Genomic DNA, 26,756 nt, shown 5'->3' on the forward strand with positions numbered 1-26,756 from the left:
GTTGTAGGCTGTTTATATCAATGTCAGGATTGAAATTTGTTGTCCAGAGCTGAGGCTGGAGGTTCTGTTGCTATAGAAGAGGGTGAAGCCATTTACCTGTTTCTATTTATTGCTGCACCTGTACTGAAGGAAGACAGATAGTTCTGAGGCAAACATATAGGACTTCTCTCCTTTGCTTTATAGGGTGGAGTGCTTTTGAGCATGACTATAGCACTGGAGTAGCATTTACAACCTCTTTATATATAAGTACTGTTCTGTAAGGTCTTCACAACTGGCATTCATTGTAGAAGCCCACAAAGAGCATCTGGGAGTTTGGAGCAGGTTACATTCCTATACAGAAGAACCCTGCTATTTGTGGTGGTTCTGTTCCAGGTGTGTGTGTGGAGAGTGAATCCGTGAATGATGGATCATGAAGGCTATAAAAATCGGGGTTAGGTCCCCAGACTGCCAAAATTTGGCTGAAAATACCCTCCCCCCCCCCCACAAGTGCCCTAACATGTACTCAAGTAGTCTACTGTTCCAAAAATAGCTGTTTGCCCCATTTTTTGTTAAAATGAGCTATAAAATGGCTCCCAAAAACAAAATGGGGGCCAGAAATGACCTCCAAGGTCATTTCCGGCCACCACAGGTTTAACCCTCCCCCCGTTTTTTCACATATACCGAGGTTGGATACTAATTACCTGACTGCAGATACGCGAAACTGCAAGTGCTGTACCTGTGAATAACAAGATCTTCCTGTAATTGGATCTTAGAAACACAGAGTGAGGAAGAAAATTACTGAAGAGATGAGAGATGAAGCTGGGAAGAGTGAGAGGCCCTGCCACAGATGCCCCCTCCCCCAATAATTCTTCTGGCCCTCATAGAACTTGGAAATATTGGTTCAGTGTTTCCTCCAAAGCCCTGTTTGAAGGAGAACTTACTAGTAAACGTGATTTGGGATTATTTAAGTACCAGTCATCAGGAATGGTGAATGGGATAGATTACCCAAGAGGTGTAGCTAGTGGGGCCCATTATTTTGCCTAGTTCCTTCTTGTCCAGGAGCAAAGCAGAGACTGGAATCTAGGGTTGAAGTGGCTATAAGCGTGAGACATTAAAGGCTAATGCACGCAAAGATGACCGCAGAAACAATCCTGTAGATAAATATTTGGATTCTTGAATAGTTGATAATCTGGATAAATTCTTTGCTGTGTCAATTACCTAACTTTTGACTAAAGCTGAAATTTTAGAACTGACTTTACTTACAGTGAGGGAAATAAGTATTTGATCCCCTGCTGATTTTGTCCGTTTGCCCTCTGACACAGAAATGACCAGGCTATAATTGGAATGGTAGGTTTATTGTAGCTGTGAGAGACAGAATAACAACAAACAAACCCTCAAAAGCCCAGTGCCCAAAAGTCAGCGATGGATTTGCATTGTAGTGAGGGAAATAAGTATTCGATCTCTTCACAAAAGATGTCTTAGTACTTGGTGGCAAAACCCTTGGTGGCAATCACAGAGGTCAGACGTTTCTTGTAGTTGGCCACCAGGTTTGCACACAACCCAGGAGGGATGTTGTCCCACTCCTCTTTGCAGATCCTCTCCAAGTCAGAAAGGTTTTGAGGCTGATGTTTGGCAACCCGAACCTTCAGCTCCCTCCACAGATTTTCTATGGGATTAAGGTCTGGAGACTGGCTGGGCCACTCCAGGACCTTCATGTGCTTCTTCTTGAGCCACTCCTTTGTTGCCTTGGCTGTGTGTTTTGGGTCATTGTCATGCTGGAATACCCATCCACGACCCATTCTCAATGCCCTGGCTGAGGGAAGGAGGTGCTCACCCAAGATCTGACGATACATGGTCCTGTCCATCGTCCCTTCAATGCGGTGAAGGTGTCCTGTCCCCTTAGCAGAAAAACACCCCCAAAGCATAATGTGTCCACCTCCATGCTTGACGGTGGGGATGGTGTTCTTGGGCTCATAGGCAGCATTCCTCCTCCTCCACACACGGCGAGTTGAGTTGATGCCAAAGAGCTTGATTTTGGTCTCATCTGACCACAACACTTTCGCCCAGTTCTCCTCTGGATCATTCAGATGTGCATTGGCAAACTGCAGACGGGCCTATACATGTGCTGCCTTGAGCAGGGGGACCTTGCGGGCACTGCAAGATTTCAGTCCTTCACGGCGTAGTGTGTTACCAGTTGTTTTCTTGGTGACTATGGTTCCAGCTGCCCTGAGATCATTGACAAGTTCCCCCTGTGTAGTTCTGGGCTGCTTTGTCACCGTTCTCATGACCATTGCAACTCCACGAGGTGAGATCTTGCATGGAGCCCCAGACCGAGGGCGATTGACAGTTATTTTGTGTTTCTTCCATTTGCGAGTTATCGTGCCAACTGTAGTCACCTTCTCACCAAGCTGCTTGGCGATAGTCTTGTAGCCCAGTCCAGCCTTGTGCAGGTCTACAACCTTGTCCCTGACATCCTTTGACAGCTCTTTGGTCTTGGGCATGGTGGTGAGTTTGGAAGCTGAGTGATTGCTTGCTTCTATGGACAGGTGTATTTTATACAGGTACTGTAACAAGCTGGGATTAGGAGCACTCCCTTACAGAGGGTGTTCCTCATCTCAGCTCGTTACCTACATATAGTGAAAAGACACCTGGGAGCCTGAAATCTTGCTGGTTGATAGGGGATCAAATACTTATTTCCATCACTACAATGCAAATCCATCGCTGACTTTTGGGCACTGGGCTTTTGAGGGTTTGTTTGTTGTTGTTCTGTCTCTCACAGCTACAATAAACCTACCATTCCAATTATAGCCTGATCATTTCTGTGTCAGAGGGCAAACGGACAAAATCAGCAGGGGATCAAATACTTATTTCCCTCACTGTAACTACTAGATTAACTGCTGATTTTGCTAATTAATTCCTGAAATAACACAAGTAGATGTGGAGTAAGATCACATTGTCTGTGATCACTAAATACAGAATTAACAGCTGATTCTATCAATAATTCATAAATTAATCTATTCTATCAATAATTCATAAATTAATCTAAATCACTGATTCTGTTACTGCATTAAGAACACAAGAACAGCCCTGCTGGATCAGGCCCATGGTCCATCCATTCCAGCATCCTGTTTCGCACAATGGCCCACCAGATGACCCTGAGCAGCCCCCAGCCAAGAGGTGAGGGCATGTCCTCTCTCTTGCTGTTTCTTCCCTGCAACTCTTATTGAGAGGCATCTTGCCTCTGAGGCTGGAAGTGGCCTATAGCCACCAGACTAGTAGTCATTGATAGACCTCTATTTGAATTTGTCTACCCCTTTTTTAAAGCCATTCAAGCTGGTGGCCATCACCATATCCCATGGCAGAGAATTCCATAGATTAATTGTGTGCTGTGTTGAAAAAGTACTTTCTTTTGTTGATCATATATTCCCCTGCCTTCATTTTCTTGGGATGACCCCTGGTTCTAGTGTTCTGAGAGAGGGAGAACATTTTCCTCTCTGTCCACTCTCTCCACTCCATGTATAATTGTATACACCTCTATCATGCCTCTCTGTAGTTGTCTCTTTCCCAAACTTAAGAGGTGAAGATGCTGTAACCTTGCCTTGTAAGGAAGGTGCTCCCGACCCCTGATCATCTCGGTTGTCCTCTTCTGCATCTTTTCCAGTTCCACTATATCATTCTTAAGGTACGGTGATCAAAACTCTACATAGTACTCCAGATGTGGCCACACCATAATTTGTATAAGGGCATCCTAATATTAGCATTGTGAAAACTATTCCTGCCCTCTCTTTCCTATCCTTCAACCAGTTAACAATCCACATATAAGCCTGTCCCTTTATCCCATGACTGCTAAGTTTACTCAAGAGCCTTTGGTGGGGAACTTTATCAAAAGCTTTTTGGAAGTCCAAGTATACTATCTCAACTGGATTAACTTTATCCATATGCCTGTTGACGCTCTAGCCCTTAATTGTTGCACTTAACTGCTGATCCTGTTTTCAGCAACACACCAAGGTTGGAGGGACAATAAGATTATTTTCTTGTTATATTTTTACACCACTTAACCCAGAGAGCTCTAGGTGGTTTACATAAAACAAAAATCAAAACATTTAAAAATCACTGAAGACCAAGTTAAAAAGATGTCTTTATAATTCTTACTCTTCTCTGCCTCCCATGTTTTGGCTCTTGTTTAGGCAAAGTTGCATCAGTGCACTATTATGTCAGTATCTGTCTCAAGTGCTGGCATATTGTACGGGCTTAAAATTCTCTTGTGCCTATAGCTGGTATTCTGTCCTTGTCATGCCAGCATAAGTCAGAGGTATCTGGGTACCGTTAGGTGAAAGTAGGAGCTGATGGCTTGAATATGGTGACAAACTGCATATTTGTAAGTCTTGGAGGAAGGCATTTCATTTCTTAAAGGCAAGCTACATCTAAGAAATAGGTAAAATATTTGAATATAGAAGCTGCTTGGCTTCCTAATAATTACAATATATCACTAGCTGGTCTGGCGCAGATCATCTGCACCCCTAGTTCTCCCTCTCTCTCCTCCCTCGCTGGCACTTTCTCTCCCCATTGGCTGGCAGTGCTTTCTAATTTCCGTTTCCTCCCCCACCTGCCCTCACTGCCCTCATTTGCCCACCACCACAGTTATCTCCCTGGCCTACCGACCAGATGGCTGCTGCTGCCATTTTCTTTCCCCCTGCCCATCCCCATCACTATCCGGCAGCTCTCCAAACTCTCATGAGAGCTGGTACGCATGGGATTAGCCACGGGTATGCCTTAGCGAATTATATATAAAGAAGACTGCTAGGAGTTGGAAATAAAACTGGCAATACTATAATGCCCCTAGACAACCTATGATGTGGTCACATTTGGAATTCTGTGTACAACTCTGGTCTCCACATCTCTAAGAGGGCAACTAATATTCATTCATTCATTCGATTTCCATACCGCCCTTCCAAAAATGGCTCAGGGCGGTTTACATGGAGAAATAACAAACAAATAAGATGGAACCCTGTCCCCAAAGGGCTCACTATAATGTTTGGGGCTTTTTCATTTAGAAAAGCAGGATATAACTGAGGCGTATAAAATTATGCATGGTGTGGAGAAAGTTAATGGAGAGAAGTTTTTCCCCTCCTTTGCAACTGTAGAACCAGATGTCATTCAATTAAACTGGCAAGAGATTTAGAACAGACAAAATGAAGTAATTACACACAGTGCATAATTTATCTGCCACAAGTTGTGGGGAGAACCCCTAGCTTAGATGGCTCTAAAAGGGTTGAAATGATTGATTCGATGGAGGATAAGTCTATTGGTGTCATGTAATCTTGAGGCTAGCAACTTCCCACATTCAGAGCCTTCTGAATACCAGATGCAGGAAAGCAATGGTAGGAGAAAGGGTATGCTGCTGTCTCCTGCTTGTGAGCTACCCAGAGGCATCTGATTGGCCCCTGTAGGAAACAGGATGTTGGACTAGATAGGTTTGACCTGATCTTTCTGGGCCTTTATGTTCTTGGAATAGCCAGGGGGGTAAAATATTTAACTTGCTATTCAAGTAAATATTTTCTTTACTTTATAAATATTTTATAAATAAATATCTTATTTTATAAATACTTTATTTTCAAATAAGACTTATATCTTTGTTTCTCTGTATGTCTTGGAAAAGACCTGCTGTATTGACTTTGTTTGTTTGTTTGTTTGTTTCATCGAACTCCTACACCTGCTAAACTTTCATCTCTGGGCAGTTAACATAAAACAATTAAAACACATAAAAAGTTAAAACAATTCAACAATTTAAAATCAATCACAAAATTAAAACAGGCAATTTTAAAAAGCTGGGAAAGCTTGGGAGAAAAGATGGGCTTTCAGATGTTTTTTAAAAATTGCCAGAGATGGGGAGGATCATAACAGGGAGCACATTCCACATTCTCGGGGCAGTAACTGAGAAGGCCCGTCTCTGTGTAGCCACCAGATGAGTTGGAGGTAACTGGAGCCAGACCTCCTCAGATGACCTCAATGGACGGTGTGGCTCGTAGTGAAGAAGACGCTCTCTTAAATACCCAGGGCCTAAGCTGTTTAGGGCTTTATAAGTTATAACTAGCACTTTGTATTTTGCCCGGAAACCAGTTGGCAGCCAGTGAAGCTCCATCAGCAAAGGAGTGATGTGGTCTCTCCAAGATGACCCAGAGACCAACCTGGCTGCCGCATTCTGAACCAACTGAAGTTTCTGGACTATATACAAAGGCAGCCCCACGTAGAGCGCATTACAAAAGTCAAGTCTGGAGGTTACCCACAGAGTACCACTGTTTTGAGGTCATTGGTCTTGAGAATTGGGTGCAGCTGGCGTATCAGCTGGAGCTGATAGAAAGCACCCCTGGACAACGCCTCAACCTGAGAAACCAGGGAGGGGTGTGGATCTAGAAGTACTTCCAGACTGAGAACCTGTTCCTTTTGGGGGAGTTTGACCCATCTAGAACAGGTAGATCAAGATGGTCTCTGGAGTTCTGACCCACACAATAAGTACCTCTGTCTTATCTGGATTCAGCTTCAGTTTATTCTCCCTCATCCAGCCCATTACTGCTTCCAGGCAGGCATTTAGATTGGATATGCCAGCTCCTGAAGTTGTTGGCATGGAGAAGTAGATCTGGGTGTCATCAGCATACTGGTAACACCCAGCTCCAAATCCCTGATGATCTCTCCCAGTGGTTCCCTGTAGATGTTAAAAAGCATTGGAGAAAGTATGGAGCCTTGAGGGACTCCATACTTAAGCTCAGATCTCTAAGAACAACAGTCTCCAATCGACACCATCTGGAATCTGTCCAAGAGGTAGAAGTGGAACCACTGTAAAAACAGTGCTTCCCACCCCCAACCCCCTCAGACACTCCAGAAGGATACTATGGTCGATAGTATTGAAAGCTGCTGAGAGATCCAAAAGGACCAACTGAGTCACACTTCTTCTGTCAATTCCCAATTGGAGATCATCCATCAGGCTGACCAAGGCAGTTCATAAAGCTTCCTATAGATCATGCAGTAGTTATGTCTTGGAGGAAAGATGATGTTGTTGTTGTTTACAGTCAGACAGGTTTATTGACTGGTTTGTTTTATCCAGACATTGAGGAGTTGTTGTTGTTGTTGTTGTTGTTGTTGTGTTTATACCCCTGGTGGCGCAGTGGTAAAACTGCCGCCCTGTAACCAGAAGGTTGCAAGTTCGATCCTGACCAAGGGCTCAAGGTTGACTCAGCCTTCCATCCTTCCAAGGTCGGTAAAATGAGTACCCAGAATGTTGGGGGGCAATATGCTAAATCATTGTAAACCGCTTAGAGAGCTTCCAGCTATAGAGCGGTATATAAATGTAAGTGCTATTGCTATTGCTATTGCTATTGCTATATCCTGTTCCTCCAGTACAATACTGCTTGGGGTGGCTCACAACAGTAAAAGTAATTTAAAGTTTAAAACCAAAAAATAAAACACAGCATAAAAATTAAAACAAACTCAATTAAAAACAAATAATGTCAAATTTATCATAACATTATTTTAAAAGCCCCTCTAAACAGATGGGTTTTGAGATCTTTTTTTAAACCCTAAGGGAGAGGGTGTGGAGAAGTTCTTCTGGGAGGGCATTCCATTTCTGAAGGGCCACAACCAAGAAAGCTCTGTCTCTTGTCCCTGCCAACCGAATCTCAGTCAGTGGCGGGGCTGTGAGCAGGGTTCGAGATGATGAACAAAAAGCTCTGGCAAATTTGTATGGGCCAGTGCAGTCCGACAGATACCCTGGCCTCAAGCCCTCAGCCATGTAGGGCTTTAAAGATCAAGACCAGCATCTGGCCTGGAAGCAAACGGGCAACCAGTGAAGTTAAATTGCTGTAAGTTAAATTGTGCTGTCAAGTCTATTTCGACTCCTGGCACCCACAAAGCCCTCTGGTTTTCTTTGGTAGAATACAGGAGGGGTTTACCGTGGTCTTCTCCCTCGCAGTATGAGATGATGCCTTTCAGCATCTTCCTATATCACTGCTGCCCGATGTAGTATCAGCAGGGATTCGAACCGGCAACTTTCTGCTTGTTAGTCAAGCATTTCCCCGCTGCCCCACTTAGGATAGGTGTAATCCTCAGGAGTGCCGAGCACCCACAAGCATCCCTGCAGCAGCATTCTGGACCAGCTGAAGCTTCCAAACTGTCTTCAAGAGCAGCCCCATATATAGTGCATTGCAATAATCCAATCTGGATGTTACCAGTGCATGAGTGACTGAGGTTAGGTCCAATTTCTCAAAGAAGGGTCACAGCTGGCATACCAGCTATAGCTGGTAAAAGGCACTCCTGTACACTGCTGCCATCTGTGCCTCTAAGGACAGCATTGGGTCCAGAAGCAGCCCCAAGCTGAGAACTTGGTTTTTAAGGGGGAGTGTGACCCCATCCAGAACCAAATCTACGTTGCCACTCAGATAACTTAGTTTTACCAACCCAGAGCATTTCTGTCATCTGGATTAAGTTTGTTTGCCCCATCCAATCCAGAACAGCCCGCAGACACTGCCTCCCTGGTGTTAGCCGACTTAAATGATAGGTAGCCCATGCCTATGGATTGCCTCTCCCAGTGGTTTCATGTAGATGTTAAACAACATGGGGGGCAAAATAGAACCCTGTGGCACCCCAATGGCCAAGGGGTAGAGCAGGTGTCTCCCAGCACCATCTTCTGGGTGCAACCCTCAAGGTAAGACCAGAGCCACTGTATCACAGTGCCCCCAATTCTCAACCCAGAGAGGTGGCCCAAAAGGATACCATGGTTGATGGTATCGAAAGCCGCTGAGAGATATAGGAAAATCAACAGGGTCACACTCCTACTGTCTGTCTCCCAACCAGGGTGATCAAGAGAATTCCTGTCCCATATCCAGGCCAGAAGCCAAACTGGAAAGGATCCAGGTAATCAGTTTCTTCCAGCACTTCCTGGAACTGAGATGCCACCACACACTCCAATACCTTGCCCCAAAATGGAAGGTTAGAAACTGCCCGGAAGCTGTTAAAGAGGGCAGGGTCCAAAAAATGGCTTTTTCAGGAGTGGTCTAACTACTGCCTGCTTTAAGATGGAGGGCATCACCCCCTGATTCAGGAAGGCATTTACCATCCCTGACACCCATGGACCCAGCCCCTCTCTGGCCACCTTCATCACCCATGAAGCGCAAGGATTGAACACAGTTGTGGTAGGTCTCAAACTTCTAAGCAGCCTGTCCACCTCCTCAGGTAACACAATCTGAAAGGTACCCAATCTAATAGGACCAGATGGTATGTCGGCAACATTCAGTTCTGGGTTTGCAAAAATCTTCAACATCCAAGTCAGCCAACATACAACTCATTACAAGTAAAATTACAAGTAATTTTATCTGCAAAATTGTTTGCAAATTGATCACAGCAGGCTGATCAATGCTCCTCATGAGAGAAGTTATGGAGATCAAATTCTTTGTTACAAGCTGCTCTGGTTAGGGAAAATTGCAAGAGAGAACAAAACTATTTTCTAATATGATTACATTGGGGAATGCTTTTGTCCTATGAGATACTTTGAAATCTGTCCTTTTTGAAGTTCTTTAATTAGTTTGGCCTCATTTGTAAGTAGAAAACTGAGCATAACAAACGGCTTGATCAAAGAAATAAATACAATGGCCTGGATTCTAATTACCAGTATGGCAGGAAGTCCGTTCCCCTTCTCCTTACTGCAGTCCTCTGTGTCCACCCCCAAAAGCCTCTCCTGAGAGTTGCTGTGGAGAGGGGGGTAAATGTACCAAAAGTGGGTATAGGCACTTTGTGCAAATGATGCTTGTTTATGCAAGGTAACTGTCCAATTTAGAGTTACTTGGGCCATGCACACTGCCATTGGGATTGAACTGATCCTGGTAATGAGCAAATTGTGCATGTGATTCCCAAGGTGACCTGGATTGCATCAAGCCAATACATTGGTATTGGCTTGATGCATCAGCAGGGGGGGAGGGGGGGCCTTACCTTCTTAGTCAACATCTAGTTAAGAAATTGAGTGCCTGCAGCAGCATTTAAAATTGTCACCTTTCCTTCCCTGATTTCGCCTTATAATGAACGAGGAAAGAAACATCACCACAACATTGCATCTCTTTCCTGGTCATTATTGGAGGGGAAATGGCCACAGCCTATAATTACATACTATGGCCGTTTCCCGCCACCCCCAGTTATGCACCAGGAAAAGGAAGCAGTCATGACATTGCTTCCTTTCCTGGTGCACTATTGGGATAGCAGGGAAGGGAAGATGGTGATTTTAGACAGCGCCATTGCAGGCATCCTTTTCAAAAGCTGGATCTTCATTAAATGTGAAAGAATGAATGAATGAATGAAATGTGATAGAAATCAAATGAATGAATGAAATGTGAGCCCCACCCCACAATACAATGCCAGTATGATGCAGTATTGTATCAAATGGTTTACCAATATCTGAGGAATTTTTCATTGAAATAGTTCCTGCTCAAAAATCCTTCTGATGAAGGTGCAAGAAAAACATGACTTTTGGGTTTATAATGTAAGCTACTTTGGGTATGTAATGCAAGCTACTTAAAAGAAGATACATTTAAATGTCTATAAATCCTGTTGGTGCTTCACTTTGGGCAGACTGAATAAAGTTAAGGTTACAGATTTAAATGCTGGAATGGAGGCTAAACAGATGGTGGGAATGCCATAGCGTTTGGCCTTCATGTTCTCAAATATTGAGTGTAAGTTTGAGTTCTGATGCATTTCTGAACAATTTGACTGAAAATACAAGGGATCTATAGACTGCAGATGTTAAATATCATATTAATTAATTAAATATTGGCTTAGTATTAGACTTCAGAAGCAATCCCAATTGCTACAGAAATGGGCGAATTGATATGGATGGCAGAAGAATCTACACCCCATGTTGAGCTGGGAATAAAAATACTCTTGTAAAATGCATTGTGGTCACATTAGGCTAGTGAAAAAATTCTTAATATCTTGATTCAAGCAAAATGGACAACTGAAAATGCACCTTTTTTGGCCATGTTGCAAAGCAGACTTTCCACGAGAGCCACTGTGGTGCAGTGGATGGATTGTTGAACTTGGACCAAGGAGATGGGTTCATATTCTTGCCCAGCAAAGCAGCTTACAAGCTGGCCTTGGGCAAGACCCTGCGTCTCCTCCTAACCTCACCAATTGAAGACGAAGTTAAATGTTTTGGGTGCCTCAGAGAGAGGGTAGGAAACACACCTTAATAATACACAAATAGATGTAATAGTTCATTATTTGCATTCTCTTCAGGTACGGTTTTCGAAGACCACCCTACCTGGAGCTAAAAGCTCGTCCGAAGCTTGGTGAGAGAGAGGTAACTTTGGTTCATGTGACTGAATGGATAGAGAGAAAGTTGGAGCAAGAATTCCAGGTATATTTCTTCAAAGATCTTAATCTTGACTGGTGCTTATGTCCTTCATTATCCAACTTGTCCCATCCATAAGATTTAGCATATTAGAAAAAACTGTCAAGGTCCGAGAAATAGATTAGGATCACTGCATATTGGCTTAACTGCAGCTATTGTAAACTAGTTCAAATGAAGAGGTCTTTCCATGCTTCCAGAAAATGCTCAGAATTGCTTTGGTATTTGAGATGTGTCCCTAGGTTTTCTGAAGGTTGCTTGCTTTTTGTTTTCTTTAGTAGAGCTTAATGAGAAATCATCTTTACAGAAGGGTTGTATAATCTCAAGTATGGATCCAAGTGGAAAGCTGCCCTGAGGTGACTTGAGAGAGTAGATTGCTGGGCTGTATGCTTCTATGGAGTAGTCGGTCTACAATTGGAATAAATTTGCGGATAAATCCCATTGTTGTCATTTCTCTGAAGGCAGAATTGTCCAAATAAACTTCAGCCCAGGTTGTGCATGAATTTCAAAAATAGGGGATGGAACAGTGCTTCGTAGGCAGCAATGAGTACTTTAAAAAGGGGCTGAAATATCCATAATGCCAGGTTACAAGAAAACACACAGGTTTGTGTGGCTTCCTAAATCTTGCTCAGGCATTCAGTAATGGTGTCGTATATGTGGTGGTAATGCCAATGAAAGCCCTGTACTGATGCCCTACTTTGCTCCACACCAACCTGAGATATTAAGGCAAGTACTGTGCCAGGGGGAAAGTGATTAGCAATGCTGGCACCCCAGTTTTCTCAGTCATGGGGAGGATCTTTCTTGGGTCTAGTGCTTACCTCTCCAGATACTGTTCTTGGGGTGGGGCTTTCAATCAACTTTTGAACCATACACACTATGTATCGTTACAGGAATGCCCAAATTGGGCTTTCTCTCTTCCAGTTGTAGGAGATGGGCCTAACGCAAGGAAAACTACCAGATTTTGGAGAAACAAGCTTGCCTTTATCACTTCAGTTGTGTATTAATTTAACTCTTTTGCACATTGCAGAAAATTTTTGTCATGCCAAACATGGATGATGTTTATATTCCTCTAATGCATTCTGCCATGGATCCCCGCTCATCAGTGTGCCCTCTGAAAGATCCTGTCACAGAGACTGCTTTTCAACCATGAAATTTGAAGACTGCAGTTTACAGTATTAACAGCTTTTTTAATGTTTTTTTTAAATGAAACTGTCAGTAGGTTTTTGTCCTTGTGCCACATTTTTTTTCTTTTTTTGAAGAGAATTGCTTTATGCCAATTGTTCCCGTTGTTCAGATATTGCTCCTATCTATTTGAGTTAGTTGAGCATTTAATGCCATTTCTAAGCCAGTTTATAACTTTGCAGTGGCTGCTGTTGGGGTTTCAAAACAGTGGCTATTGTAAATCTTTCTCAGTAAAGAATTAGGAAAAGAACATTCCCACCAATTGCAATGAATCCAGGAGTTTGGATACAAATGAAGTTGTTTGTAGGCTTAATCTTGGCAATGCATACATGCACAGCATATAGCAAAGCTTCCCCCTCCTCCCACCCTTTCTCTCAGGCAGTTGGAGGTGTAAACTGAACTGGTATGTTCTTTCACTTCTGCAGTCTATAGCTTGTGTCAAGCAATTTTGAAATAAACGTTTCTGGAGTTAAGAATGTAAATTGGATGTATAGGTAATATTGTGAATCACTTCATGTGGATTATACATAGTAACTTATTTTTTCATATGAAATTATGCTTCTTTTGGAAACAAGTAGCCATAGAACACATGCAAACATACAGAATTGGCTAATGTGGGATCTAGTGCTTTTTCAGTGAAAAAAGCAAACATTAGGCAAAGCCATGAGACCAAACCATAGTAAGCCTTTTTTAGTGAGGTACAATCACCATGGCTTCCGATTTTCAGTAATGAATGTCAAGACATGAATATACATGGAAGTGTCTAATAGTGTGTGCACACATGTGTGTAGACACTAGAAATAATTGCCATTAGCCCATATGAATTTGTTCCAGTTGATTTGACTAATCTTACATTTCCATGTGCAAGTTTCCTAATTGCACCAATGTTTTAGACAGCACACCAAGCCAAAGGTCTTCTAAGAGTGATGCAAAACCAGATTGTAAGTTAACAGCAAGTCTTCATTAGCTATTTCTTTGGGCACCTTTTGGGCCACCTTGGTGTGTGACAATAAGTGCAATGGCAGCTACATCAGACTCCAAAGCAGCACTAAAGGTGATGGCCAACACTTAAAGAGAAACTGCCTTGCTATTCCTTTTCTGGATCAATATTAAAAATGAACATGCACACTTAAATAGTAACTATTCTGAACACTAATAAATGATCAACATCAGTAATGAAAGTTCTTGATATTCAATATTGCCAACTACTCATGTCAAAAGAATGTTGATTTAGTTTACAAAGGTGAACTATTGAACTCGCCTTTTAGTAGTGTACTATGCTTAAGTAGTGTTTAGACTTTTTTGTACATCATGTTGTTCAATATGTTTCATGATTTGCCATCACTGAATGAAGCTATGCGAGTGAAAGTTTTTTAAAGCACCTTGTTTGAAACACATTTAAAGAAAATTAGCATTTAATATATAAGTATTCATATTTTGGCCACCTATTTTTGTTACCTAAACTGGGTCTGACCATTCTGTTTTCTCTACTGTTCCAGCTCTTATTCTCACTATGAAAACATTTTGCCGCCTCTTGAAGTCTGCATGTCTTATTCACAGCTTTTTCCCCATGTGCAATAACAATCCCAATCTAAAGACTAGATGCACTAATATGTAAAGTTATTCCAGATTTGACACAAGTGACTACATTGCAATTCATAATTGGATTATGTGGGTCATTACAATGGGCTTGCTTTGTTTTCTGAAATAAATTTATCCCATGTCAATTCATGTAGCTTGGATGTTTCTGAATGATAGCAAGGGTATTGGTTCAGGACATGCCCAAAACCTATTGGAGGGAAAGCTTCAGCATATACAGCCATCCAGTTTGATTCTTGATCCAAACCAGTATTGGCTAACTTTAGTTGAAGGAGCCAGACTCTCTCCCCAGCAGTCCCGAATTAGCAGGCGCCCCTCTGGGAAATGAAGCTGCACAACTTTGGCGACTCCAAATGGACATATTAGCTTTTTTATTTTCAGCCCCCTTCCTAATGATCCCTAGCATGGCATTTGCCTTTTTCACAGCTGCCACAGGGCTCGAATACAAACCAGTTCAAGTGCAGCACCAGCAGGAGGCAGCAAGCAGCACCTTTTAAAAGTGAGTAGCGCAGGTCCTGCAGCGGCACTCCCCCCAGCAACCTGCACATGGCCTCTGCATGCACAGAAGCCTGTTGCATGGTGTTGCTGACCATGCAAGTGGTTCCGTAAATGCAGAGGCCATGTGCATGTTAGCACCACACACATGCTGCCGCAGCAAGAAGCTGCACGATACAGCGGCCACACAAGTAAGGCCCTGTGCCATTCTCTCTCACATACACACCCGGTGCCGCATTCAACCGCCGAACCACAAACTAGTTTGTATTTGAACCAGTAAACAAACCGCAGTTTGTGCACATCCCTAGAAGGGATCCTTTTTGGAGCTCCTCAATCGGTTTTGAACTTCACAGCCCTAAATAGTTTAGTGTCATTACAAATTTGGTCACTTTGCTGCTTACCCCAACTTCTAAATCATTTATGAACAAGTTAATGAGTTATGAATAGATGGTTAGACTACAACTCCCATCCCTGACTATTGGCTGATGGCAGTTGGCGTCCAACAGCTGGAAGGCTGAAGTTGTGTACTTCACTGCTCTAAGGGAACATCTTTTCCTGAAGGGGAACTTGCCACTCCTGTAGGTCTCCTGACTTGGTCCATAGAACCAATTTGAGTAATTTTGCTCCAGCCAAAAGCATCTTGTGTGTCTCTACCCTCAGTCCCACATGCCTCTTGTCTACCTAAAAAAACAACCACTTGCCTTGTAGTTATGTTCAGTAGCACGAAAGATTTGTTCTTTAAGGCGAGAAAGGTTAGTCTGTCTGTTCCAATGATAAAAGGCTTACTTACTTCTGAGGTCCTTATCGATGTTTAAAATCATGAGAACTTTAGTGAAGCATGTTCTAATAACTGCTGTTTCAAGGGGAGGAATCAATTATGATAGTAACTACCAACTATCAGGTATGTTCTAAATAAATGCAGCATATAAGAGCTCTTGTTTGGACTTAGATCTTTAGTTATAACAGGTGAGTTGGCTGACCTGTTGAGAGATCACTTTGATATTCGAGGTTATGACCAAGTTACATACTTAAGCAGTGAAATCCTATGCATGTTGGACAAAACTAATGCTGCATGGGGAAGGGATGATTTTCAGCAACCCCCTTCCCTCTGCTGCTGCCGCCTGTGCCTCCTAAAACTACACAAGTTGCCCTTGTATGACAAATTAACCTATGCCAGCGTTTATTTTCCCCTCCCATTAACCCCTTAGGCTGCAACAAGTGGGAGTGGTGTGCACAGAACAGGCGTCTGGCAGTTCATAGGCGGGGCGAACTTTAAGGACTGGGGAAGGTGCACTCCCCTGCCAGCACGCTCTGAACAAATGCAATGTGTGTGCGCACATGTGACAGTATTTCTGGTCAGAGGAGACAATGGGGGGTGGGCGGGCAGGGAGGCATGTTGCTGCCCCACCAGGCAGTCTTTAAAGAGAGCACCAGCGGGGGAGGTAAGTGCACCCTCCCCAGTCCTTAAAGTGTCCTCCCTGCCCCACACTTTCAAACCTGTTCCGAGGCCCAAAAGAGCTTCAGAACAAGTGGTACTGTAGAGGACATACAATGAATAACTTTCTCTTTAGGCAATTCTGGGGCAGCTGGTGGAACTGTGGCCAGTAAACAATCCCGTGCCTAATGCCACTCTCCTTGACAAAGCAATCCAACTTTATTGAACTGGGTAGTCTTCAAGCATTGGCAGCTAGCTCTAAGCAATCAATCTGCTATGTACCTTAGATTTCTGAAGTTATCTTTATTGAAATTTAAGATGGACTGATTGTGACAGCATGAGCTTTCTATAACCAGTTGTGGATAAAAGTGGCATACATGCATGACTCCATACACAAATGAAGCTTTGATATTAAGAGCACATGTCTGCTATAGGACTTAATGGTTTCTATGCCTAATCAAGAGATGAAGTCAGTTACTTTGCCCACTCCTTTCTCAACTGTTCAGAATTCCACTTTCATTCAGTGGAATGAAACTCATGCAGCAAGAGAGCAAGTGAAGCCCAAGACTCCTTATTAGCCTCCCTAAACCAGGCGTAGGCAAGTGCTAGTCCAATTAATGGCCCAAGTAAATCTAAAGAAAGTGTTATCTACTTATCCTGTGGAATATTTCTCTTTGAATCTGCTCTGGGGTAGTTCGAGGGGTTGCATGCTGGACCTGAGGTAGGGAAAAGAGGCATCCTCTAGGCATCCAGAGGAGCAGAGCTGGTCTTGTGGTAGCAGGCATGATTTGTTCCCATAGCTAAGCAGGGTCTGCCCTGGTTGCATATGAATGGGAGACTAGAAGTGTGAGCACTGCAAGATATTCCCCTCAGGGGATGGAGCCCCTCTGGGAAGAGCAGAAGGTTCCAAGTTCCCTCCCTGGCAGCATCTCCAAGATAAGGCTGAGAGAGATTCCTGCCTGCAACCTTGGAGAAGCCACTGCCAGTCTGTGTAGACAATACTGAGCTAGATAGACCAAGGGTCTGACTCGGTATAGGCAGCTTCCTATGTTCCTGAAGGACCCTCCAGCCCTGTGTGTTGCCTGCTCCCCTCTCCAGAGCCAAGTCAAAGAATTAGGAACTTGTCTATGGGGTAGTTTTCAGCGGCTACATGCTGGAAACTGGGAGGGGAGCAGGCAACCCCCCACCGGGTCAGAACCCAAATGTTAAGTATTACTAGCAAGCAAAACCTTAAATTAGAGTGAATAAATGAAAGCTTGGCACACCACTTCTGAAAGGTTGTCAACCTCTGTTTGCCACTTCCTGATTTACCCTCTAGTACATTTCTGAATTAATCACAGAATGTAACTTGCCCTTAAAAGAATCACTCAGGTTTCAACTGAGCAACACTAGTTATAAGCAAGTTCTTTAATTTTGCACTGTAGCGTAGCCAGTGAGGCCATGATGGGGCCATGCACCAGTTCAAAGGCAGTGCTTCAAAGGCAGTTTATAAAACAATCACGTATAATTTTCTTCAGCTTTTTATTTATACAATGCATTCCCACCCCAGGCATCTTGGCATTGTTTTAGTCAAGCAGTTATGTTTCAGTAGTTCTTATTCCATGAGGTCAAGGCCAGGGTTTATCTGTAAAAAAAAAAAAAGAGAGAGAGACCAGAATTTAGAGTGCTGAGACTGGGTACATTTGCTCCCACCACGAATAACTTGCATGCCAGTACTTTCCCCAATGATACACATACATGAGCAAATGCTACCAGCTAACTTGAAAGGGCTTCCAGTTTAATCACATGCAAGCTAGCAAACACAAGTTATCTTGTCAATTCTAAACAAATTTAATTTTTGATTCATAGGGATGTCCCCCTTTATCTGTCACGCCATCTTTAAATGATTAGTTTTCATAACATTATAAATCAATGTTCCCTGTAATAGTTTCCCAGATATGTTCTACAACTCCCAAAATCCCTAGCCAAAGGCCATTGCAGCTGGGCATATTGGGAGTTGCAGTCCTCATATGGGAATCCCTGTTACAGGGAACACTGCTGTGAACATAACATCTGACAACTTTTAGAAGGTCTCAAAGGACACATTATTCACCCAAGCTTTTTAACTAGACTTGTGGTTTTAAATTGTTTCAAGGTTTTAATTTGATTAATGTTGCTGTAAACCACCCAGAGAGAAGTTTGGGGCAGCAGACAACACAAACAAATAGCTACTAGCAACACCCCCCAGCTGGCTGCCATCCCCTTGCTACGAGTTTAACACTTTTCCCTATGGAAGCACATTGCAACTAAGTATGTTGTGGTGTTTCATCATCCTAACTCCTCATTTGTGAATTCCAGAACAGGTTTGGCAACATATAGCTGCAACTGAGAGAGTATCAGGGTAGCACCACCTGCTTTTTAGCAACACTGGAGGCTCAGATTCAAGGTCGCATCATCTGCCTCAGAAGTCTAACACGCCAAGAGAATCATCACAGCAACCAGCATATGTCAAGTCAGGAGTACCCTCTCCCTCCGTCAACTGCTGCTATCCTCCCCAAGATTGCTTACGGGAGGAAAGTCTCCCATCATCACACCTAGTGGTTTCACTCCCCCTACCATCTCAAACTACCTTTTCCTATACCAAAAACGTGGAGAAGCATTTATTTTGCTTAATAAAAATGCACTAGTTCCACTCTCAAAATCCAATATGAATGTCCACTAGTAAGCATACGTTAAAGAGTCCATTATTCCAAATCCTCCCTAGCGTAACTATTTGTATACCAGTCACTAAAACTTAAAAGGGCTTGCATATGCTCAAGAGCCTGACATTGCTGTACAAGTGTACAGATGTCTACAGCAGTGTTCCCTCAAATTTCTCTTGTCTATGTGCAGAATGAGTTTTGTTCTGTGCAGCAGTATCAAGGCTGTGTGTGTGCAGGTGCATTTGAGGAGCCTATGCCCAGGTTAACTTTTAAAATGGACACATGTAAAATAAATTGTGCCATCAAATCGATTTCGACTCCTGGTGCCCACAGAGCCATGTGGTTGTCTTTGGTAGAGTACAGGAGGGGTTTACCATTGCCTCCTCCTGTGCAGTGTGAGATGATGTCTTTCGGCATCTTCCTATATCACTGCTGCCCGATATAGGTGTTTCCCATAGTCTGGGAAACAGACTATGATTTGAATCCCCGCTGGTATGTGCAGGGATTCCGGCAACCTCTGGCTTGTTGCTAGTCAAGTCATTTCCTGCTGTGCCATTAGGTGGCTTGGACACAGGTAGTTCTTAACACACACACCCCACACACAAATCAAATCTGCACACTTGTATAGCACAATGTCTGAATGGGGCTACAGTGTCTGTTCATTTCAGAGTGACATCTTTTCAGTGGGTTTTTTTTTTTTTAAATCTCTCTGCTACATAAATTGCTGTGCAAACTTTACTAAAAGCCTTGCATAACTTTTCTACACGCAACGTTTCCACTACCTGTATTAGGTAGAGAACCAATAAAGGGTTGAGTAACATTCACCATTAGAAAGTCTCCTTTCATTACTCTGATCATGTGGTCGGTATCTCAACTTCAGAGTGCCCGGATCAAACGTCTTTACGAGTGCATGTGTTTACTATCAGGCTGTGTTCAGAATTTCTCATCCCCACTCCTTCAGTATTAACCACGCTTACGAGTACGTTAGAAGATGCAAAGCCATTCGCAACAGCAAGCACACAGCCGAGAAAGAGAGAGAGCTACTCTACAGGGCGTAGCGCGAACTACACAAGGCCAGACCTTGGGGCCCAGGCCGTGCAGAGCGAGCAACTTCCGTTCCATCTCGGACCCGCGTCGGAGTCGGACCACATTCCCTCCTCTTGCCCCCTACCGAGACCCTCCGCCCTGTTCCCTGCCGCTGGTGCCAGGGCGGGAAGCGACCCTGCAGCTTTACTCAAGAGCAGCATAAACCCCCTTGCGCCAAGTAGGGCTTCCCCACAAGGACCTGCCGCCTTCGACTCCAGCCTTGCCCGGAGGAAAGGGCTTCTCTCCCCCCTCCCCCGACACTTCTCCCTGCCACACTTTGTCTTCTCCCCTCTCCACGGGAGGAAAGCAGCGGCGACGATGCAGGCTCCATCCCAAGAGTTCCCAGTCCCGGCGGTAGGCAAGATCTCATCTCACCCCCACCCCCATTACTGCTACTCCCACACAAGTAAAAAAGCCTCACCACCCAGATGGCTCCCTTGCAGCGGAAAGGGCAAGAGAGCCTCCTCCCCCCTCTATTTATACTACCGCCGGCGTAATGCGACAAGCCCCGCCCCCTTAGGCGTCACTTAAGACGCCATCACCTGCCACGTGATGCATTCGATCGATGACGGGAACTGGACTGTAGTGCAGGGAAGCTCATGCCGGAAAGAAGCGAGTGAGCCTGCAAGGTGCTACCGGACAGTTGGTTATTTTCCCGTGATGGGCGTGGCAGCTGCAATGCATTTGAGCTGACTGTATGATACGCTTAACACCAGCAAGTTATTCCTTATGCTTATTAGAAGTGTGGTACCCTAAACGTTACATAAATCAAAATATTGCTGATGCAGGAAACGGTTCCATAACCGATATCATCCCCTCTTACCTTCACCCCTTTTTCAAATTCTACATTAAGTTCTGATTAACTCTTCTTTTTACTACCCCGGCGACGATGATGAACTAGACTGAAGTCCACGAAAGCTTCTGCGACAATATATTTGTTTTTCTTAAAGCGCCACAACGTTTCAGCTGCGACAGACGAGCACGCCTACCCCTCTGGGAATAGTTGGCTGCTTGTGGGCACTGGATCTTTGTATCCACTAGAGGACACTAGTTGCTTATTTTTAAACTTAGGAGGTAACGGGTGGAGTGAGGCAATGATGTTTTCCCAGTAAAAATATCAATTGTGCGAGTTAAACTTCCAGAAGTCTATTTCTTAATTCCACCATCAATTAGAGCAAAGGGGTGTTTTTACACTGCTTTGAGCTTTTTAGGGGAAAGCAGTTTAAATATAAACACCACAGGGAGCATGGGAAGCTGCCTTATACTGAGTCAGTTTTCCCTCTGTGAAATAAGGATAAGGGTGATCTACCACACAGGGTTATTGTGAAGTTACAGGAGATAAATGACCCCCCACCCCTGAATTTTAGGATAGGCTATATACAGACAAATAAATGGGCATGTTACTCCTTGCAATCAGATTTACATGGACTGAGAGTGGCCATGCAGAGCATTTTACGATATATTTAATAATATCCTTGGTACTGTGATGGTTGGTTTCTGTGAATCTGTGAAGGCTCACCACATGCTCTTATTTCAAGAATGGTTATGCCACCTACCATATAGGGCCATTCATTCATTGGCTGACATGATACGCAGCATACCCAGGTGGTGCTGGTGCTGTTGTGCAAAATCACTCTTACACTAAAAAGTAAAATTGTGCAATTGCACTTGTGCAACGTTACAGCTATTGGAAATAAAGGCTGTAGTGTCATGCAAGCGCAATTGCAGGATTTTACATATTAGCACAAAGTACTCTTGTGCAACAGTGACAGCGTGGTTTTAGCTGCCTGCAGCAGTGCAGGCAGCAGAGGTGCACCTAGGTAATTTTTTAGCCTTTAGAGGCCCCGCCACCCCTGCAAAATAAACATCATCATGCTTGGCTGGGCAACTACACAACCCGGGACAGACTAATGAGGATTTGGGGGCCTCCAGGGGCTGTGGAGCCCCCGGACTTCGGGCCTGAAGTCCAGGGGTAAGAGCACCTCTGGCAGGCAGTGCAGAACCACCCCTGATAGACTGTGCATGATGTCAGCCATTCATTATAACAGTTTACAGAAGGAGAAATTGACAATTGGGGGCCAAAGCATGTTGACATTAAAAGCATGGTTGGGTAGTAAACTTGTGGGCTGCACAGAGTTCCTCTTCCAGCACGAAAAGGCAATGCTTAACAAAATGGAGGATGAAATGCATACTGCTAAAGATCATGTTTTAAAGAGCTTTTAAAAAGTATGGCCACAAGTTTGTATAACTGCCCTGGCAATTTCAGCTTACAGACCAAGTTATTCCAGCAAGAAATGTTTGCTTTACACATTGGCATACAGATTTAGGGGACAGAAAGTCACTGTGACCCTCCTGTGCCTAGGTGATTTTCAACTGTAGTAAAAAAGAGAGACCATGCACTTCCATGAACTATTCATCAGTTTCAAAATCCCTGAACAAATATACTGAAATGGTGATTGAAGGAGACACTTGGCAAAGTGAATTAACAAATGCTGCTTAGCAAATGAATTTCTGAGGGCTCCTACCTAGCATTTATATTTGAATGATGTATTTATTTGCCTGTATTGCTGTATTATCATTTGCTGCAATTATCATTCAGATTAGTTGCGAGGCAAAAAGTGTTCTGTTCAGAATGTATTCTTATTATGCACTGTGAGTGTATGTACAGTATATCAACTTTGGCACCTTTGAAAATCGGGGGGGGGGGCTGTCTGGGAGAAAGTTTTACAGGAAAAAGTAAGGCTCCAGCCCAATGTGGGACAGAAAAAGCTTTATCTGGCATGAGGTTCACCACATCTGCTTCTCCTGTACCATGGGCACACATTTTGAGGAATATTTTCAGCTCTGGTAGTGCTGATGAGACGAAGGTGGAAAAAGAGGACGCATGCCTTGGGCACCCCTTTCTCTGACTCCTTTTGATCACCACACTGGTCTATTTGCTAGGGGAAGCAGAGCCACCTGCTATGCTCCAACATCTCTGGAATCAAGTCACTGATTCGGCATCCAGTTATGTATATCTACTCAGAAGTAAGTTACATTGTGTTAAATAGGTCTTACTCCCAAGTAAGGCTGCTATGCTATGTATACTCACTAAGGAGTAAGTCCCACTACATACTGTGGAACTTATTTCCAAATAAATACACATAGGGTTGAACTGTAAGTGTTCGTATGATTACAGCCAAGCCTACAATCCTATGCACACTTATTTGTGAGTAAGTTCTAGCGGGACTTATTTCTCAGTAAAGATGCATACATTGCTCTGTACACCTGAGATCAACTGGACTTCAGTGCGTGCAGTACAATGCAAGGCTGCAAATCATTACATGAAAAAAATTCCCCTGATTTCACTTGAATGCAACAATGCAGCCTAAAACATGCTCTGCCAGCTCATAAATTTGCTTGGTATTTAGCAGCAATGACAGCACATTCCTAGGAAACATGACATAACACCCCAGAACCCAACCAAGTTGGAGCTCCCACAGCTGTTTAAAATTTGCCTTTCTTTGACATGATTATTCCTTTATTTATTTTATCGTACAAGTGCTCTCCACAGACATGTTTTGTTTAGACTGTTAAACCTCCCAATTCATTGATAGAATACTACTACTGTCTTCTCAAAAAGATCGGATGCAATTTAACATTGTACAATGAATTAGCCATTTAAAGTTAGGATTCATATACTAAAGTATATATACCAGCAGACTGGCTATTGCAAGCTGGTCTAGTTAAAAAATATATTTGAACTCCCCACCTCCTTCCTCCCTTGCCACTGGGGCGGCAAAGCGCTTAATCCGCCCCTGAGAGCAACTGCTTGCATTCAGAAAGTCCCAGGTTCAAACTCCCTGTCATCTCCAGGTAGGGCTGAGAGACTCCTGTCTGAAACCTTGGAGACTGGCTGCCAGTCAGTGTAAACAGTACTGAGCTAGATGGACCAGTGGTCTGACTCTGGGCATATATGGATCTTGTGTATGGCACACTTTCTGGACAAGGGCATGGTATGCCAATCAGACACACTGATGTATTAGGTGGGTACCAAGACCTTTCTTTGTACTTTGCAGAAGCTGAATATAAATGTGGTTTCCCATGCTTTCAGTTAGAACCAGAGGGATATATGCCATGGAGTATGTGGCTATGTCTAACCAGAGGGGATGGCATTCAAACTTCCAGTATCAGGGGTGGTGTTAGAATAATCACCGACCAGAGGACCAAGGACCACTAGGTAGTTGCACCACCTCCAACCCAGCAAGAACAACAGCAAGGGAAGATCATTCTGGCCCCAGCAGAATGTTACATGCTTAACCATAAAACTTTTCATTGAACGAATCTACTTTGAGATAGGTGAGCTTCTTTCTTTCCCCTCCATCCTCCTTTGTATGTGTCCTGAAGGCAGGGGCTGTGTCTTGTTTTGATTTACTCATTAGGCATTCCATAAACAAATAAACAAAGCATTACACGGTGAATGAATGATGAAGACTGTTGTTTTCACACATTTACATATATACTTTTTTCCTACACAGAGGTTATTTCTGTGTGTACAAAACCATATAATGTATGAAGCATCTCCAAGCCACTTGTCAGAGGTCATAATACATGTATGGCAGATGCAGAGCATGAATTTGCAGCAATGAATGCACACTGAGATCTTAAAGGCCAAGTTGAAGATAGATCATCCTGGAGAGAATCTATCTATGTGGTCGTTAAGAGTCAACACTGACTTGACGGCACTTAATCGATCGATCAGTCAATCAAAAATTGTATTCTAAGCCTTAATTGACTTGGTCACATTAGCTTACAGTAAAAGCGAATACTGAAGTGTATGTGTCCCCCTTTCCTGATCCTATGCATTGTGTTCAAATGAGCTTGCTCTTAATATGTAGATTGCAGCCCTGGAGTATGCTTCTATGCAGAACCAATTATGCCTAAATCCATCACTTCCCATGGGCTTAGGTGCACCTTACTCTACACAATTAATTTATTTAGAATATTTCTATGCCACCCAAACCTTGCGTCTCTGGGCGGTTTACAATTTAAAATGCTGTTAAAACTTCTAGACATCAGCATGAGATGCTTAGGGACACTGGCACTCAGGATTTGTAGCCCCGAGTCATTAATAATTTTATCTATATTGATTTTCCAGTGTACTTTGCCACAGATATGTTGTTTACCTCCACAACTATGTGGATAAAGTTGATCTGGTTGACATAGTATACTTGGAAATCCAAAAAGCTTTTGACAAAGTTCCCAACCAAAGGTTCTTGAGTGAACATAGCAGTAATGGGATAAGTGGACAGGTTCATGTGTGGACTGGTAACTGCTTGAAGGACAGGAAACAAAGGGTAGGAATAAATGGACAGTGTTCACAATGGAGGGAAGTAGGAAGTGGGGTCCCTCTGGGATCTGTACTGGGACCAGTGCTCTTTAACTTATTCATAAATGATTTAGAAGTTGGGGTAAGTAGTGTTATCTGCAAATTTTTGCCACTTCGCTAAACTATTTATGGCAGTGAAATCGAAAACAGATTGTAAGGAGTTCCAAAAGGATCTCTCCAAATTGGGTTAGTGGATGACAAAATGGCAGATACGGTTCAATGTAAGCAACTGTAAAGTGATGCACCTTGGGGTAAAAAACCCCATCTTCACATATACATTGATGGGGTCTGAGCTGTCAGTGACTGACCAGGAAAGAGATCTTGGGGTCGTGGTGGTAGCTCATTGAAAGTGACAACTCTGCTGGTTTCTAAGTTGGTTTCTCCCCCCTCCCCTTTTTTTAACTGAGGAATTTTAATCAACCAATCAAACAACACAAGTTGTGTGTAATACAATCATTTCCCCAAAAAAGAAGAAGAAAAGGCAAAAATCAATAAATTGAAGTAAATAAATAAACATCTTAACAATCATAGTTTCTGTATGAAGTAATACTTCGTGTACTGCAAGCGAACTTCCACCTACAGACAGGAATGGTACTACAGCAGGAGAATTAAGCCGGCTTTTTGCCTGTAGAGACGCTCTAGAGGAGCGCTGTGAGTGAGGAGGATGAGGAGGATGAATACTAATAAAGAATAATAAAGAACTTTATTAGCCACCCCATAATAAATTGTTCTCTGGGCAGCTACTGTAACTGAGGACCAGGGTCTACCCTGGTTGCATATGAAAGGGCGACTAGAAGTGTGAGCACTGCGAGATATTCCCCTCAGGGGATGAAGCTGCTCTGGGAAGAACAGAAGGTTCCAAGTTCCCTCCCTGGCTTCTCCAAGATAGGACAAATTTATTTATTTTTTAAATAGGACAAGATTTTTTTTATTGAACCAACAAACTACCAAAGCATACAGTACATTGCCAAAGCACAATTATATACAAAGTGGTTGTTTGTACATCATATATCTACAAAGATTTACACACAAGGATTTGGAAACCCACAAGGTTATGAAGTATATGCAGGTAGTACAGTAACTCGGGGATGGGGGATTACAAGGCACATCAGGTAATGGGGGGGGGGGGTGTTTTTACGTCCAACCTCCATTTCCATAATTTGTCCCATTGCTGTTAGATAGGGCTGAGAGAGATTCCTGCCTGCAACCTTGGAGAAGCCGCTGCCAGTCTGTGTCGACAATACTGAGCTAGATGGACCCATGGACTGACTCAGTATATGGCAGCTTCCTATGTTCCTGTGTTGCCGAGCCAAATCCGACTCTCTGGCTTGGCTATTTTGCACACACCCGAGGAGCTGCGCCGCAGCCCTTGGAAACACTGTGCTTCCTTCCCGAGGAGGCAGGAAAGGAAAAACATCCTGTATCTCCTCCATGAGAACATAGATGCATCATGTATTGAGAGATCCTCCTCCTGGCCCTTCAGCAGATGTGAGGAGGCCTCTTGCGCCAGCAGCGAGAAGGGGCGGAGAAGCAGCGGCTGTGCTG

At 43.5% G+C, this 26,756-nt stretch overlaps 1 protein-coding gene, 1 long non-coding RNA gene and 2 other non-coding genes across 11 annotated transcripts in view; 1 reads left to right on the plus strand and 3 right to left on the minus strand.

Annotated features, from left to right (window-relative positions):
* Positions 1-14,274, plus strand: part of TEX2 (testis expressed 2) — a 165,930-nt gene extending 151,656 nt beyond the window's left edge. For all 8 annotated transcript variants that reach the window (XM_053293666.1, XM_053293665.1, XM_053293669.1 and 5 more), the window contains 2 exons: positions 11,254-11,374; positions 12,393-14,274. In XM_053293666.1, coding sequence (XP_053149641.1) covers positions 11,254-11,374; positions 12,393-12,515 — 244 coding nt within the window. In that variant the 3' untranslated portion in view covers positions 12,516-14,274. The remainder of the gene's footprint in view (positions 1-11,253; positions 11,375-12,392) is intronic.
* Positions 14,275-17,415: 3,141 nt separating this feature from the next.
* LOC128348427 (small nucleolar RNA SNORA50) lies at positions 17,416-17,552 on the minus strand. The gene has a single exon (XR_008318147.1). It is a non-coding gene; the product is annotated as a small nucleolar RNA SNORA50 (small nucleolar RNA).
* Positions 17,553-17,580: 28 nt separating this feature from the next.
* Positions 17,581-20,323, minus strand: LOC128344127 (uncharacterized). The gene is made up of 2 exons (XR_008315685.1): positions 20,265-20,323; positions 17,581-17,700 (listed from the first exon to the last, which is right to left on the minus strand). It is a non-coding gene; the product is annotated as an uncharacterized LOC128344127 (long non-coding RNA).
* LOC128348416 (small nucleolar RNA SNORD104) lies at positions 18,489-18,551 on the minus strand. The gene has a single exon (XR_008318139.1). It is a non-coding gene; the product is annotated as a small nucleolar RNA SNORD104 (small nucleolar RNA).
* Positions 20,324-26,756: the final 6,433 nt, after the last annotated feature.

This window comes from Hemicordylus capensis, chromosome 2, assembly GCF_027244095.1.
Source record: "Hemicordylus capensis ecotype Gifberg chromosome 2, rHemCap1.1.pri, whole genome shotgun sequence".
Taxonomy (NCBI): Eukaryota; Metazoa; Chordata; class Lepidosauria; order Squamata; family Cordylidae; genus Hemicordylus; species Hemicordylus capensis.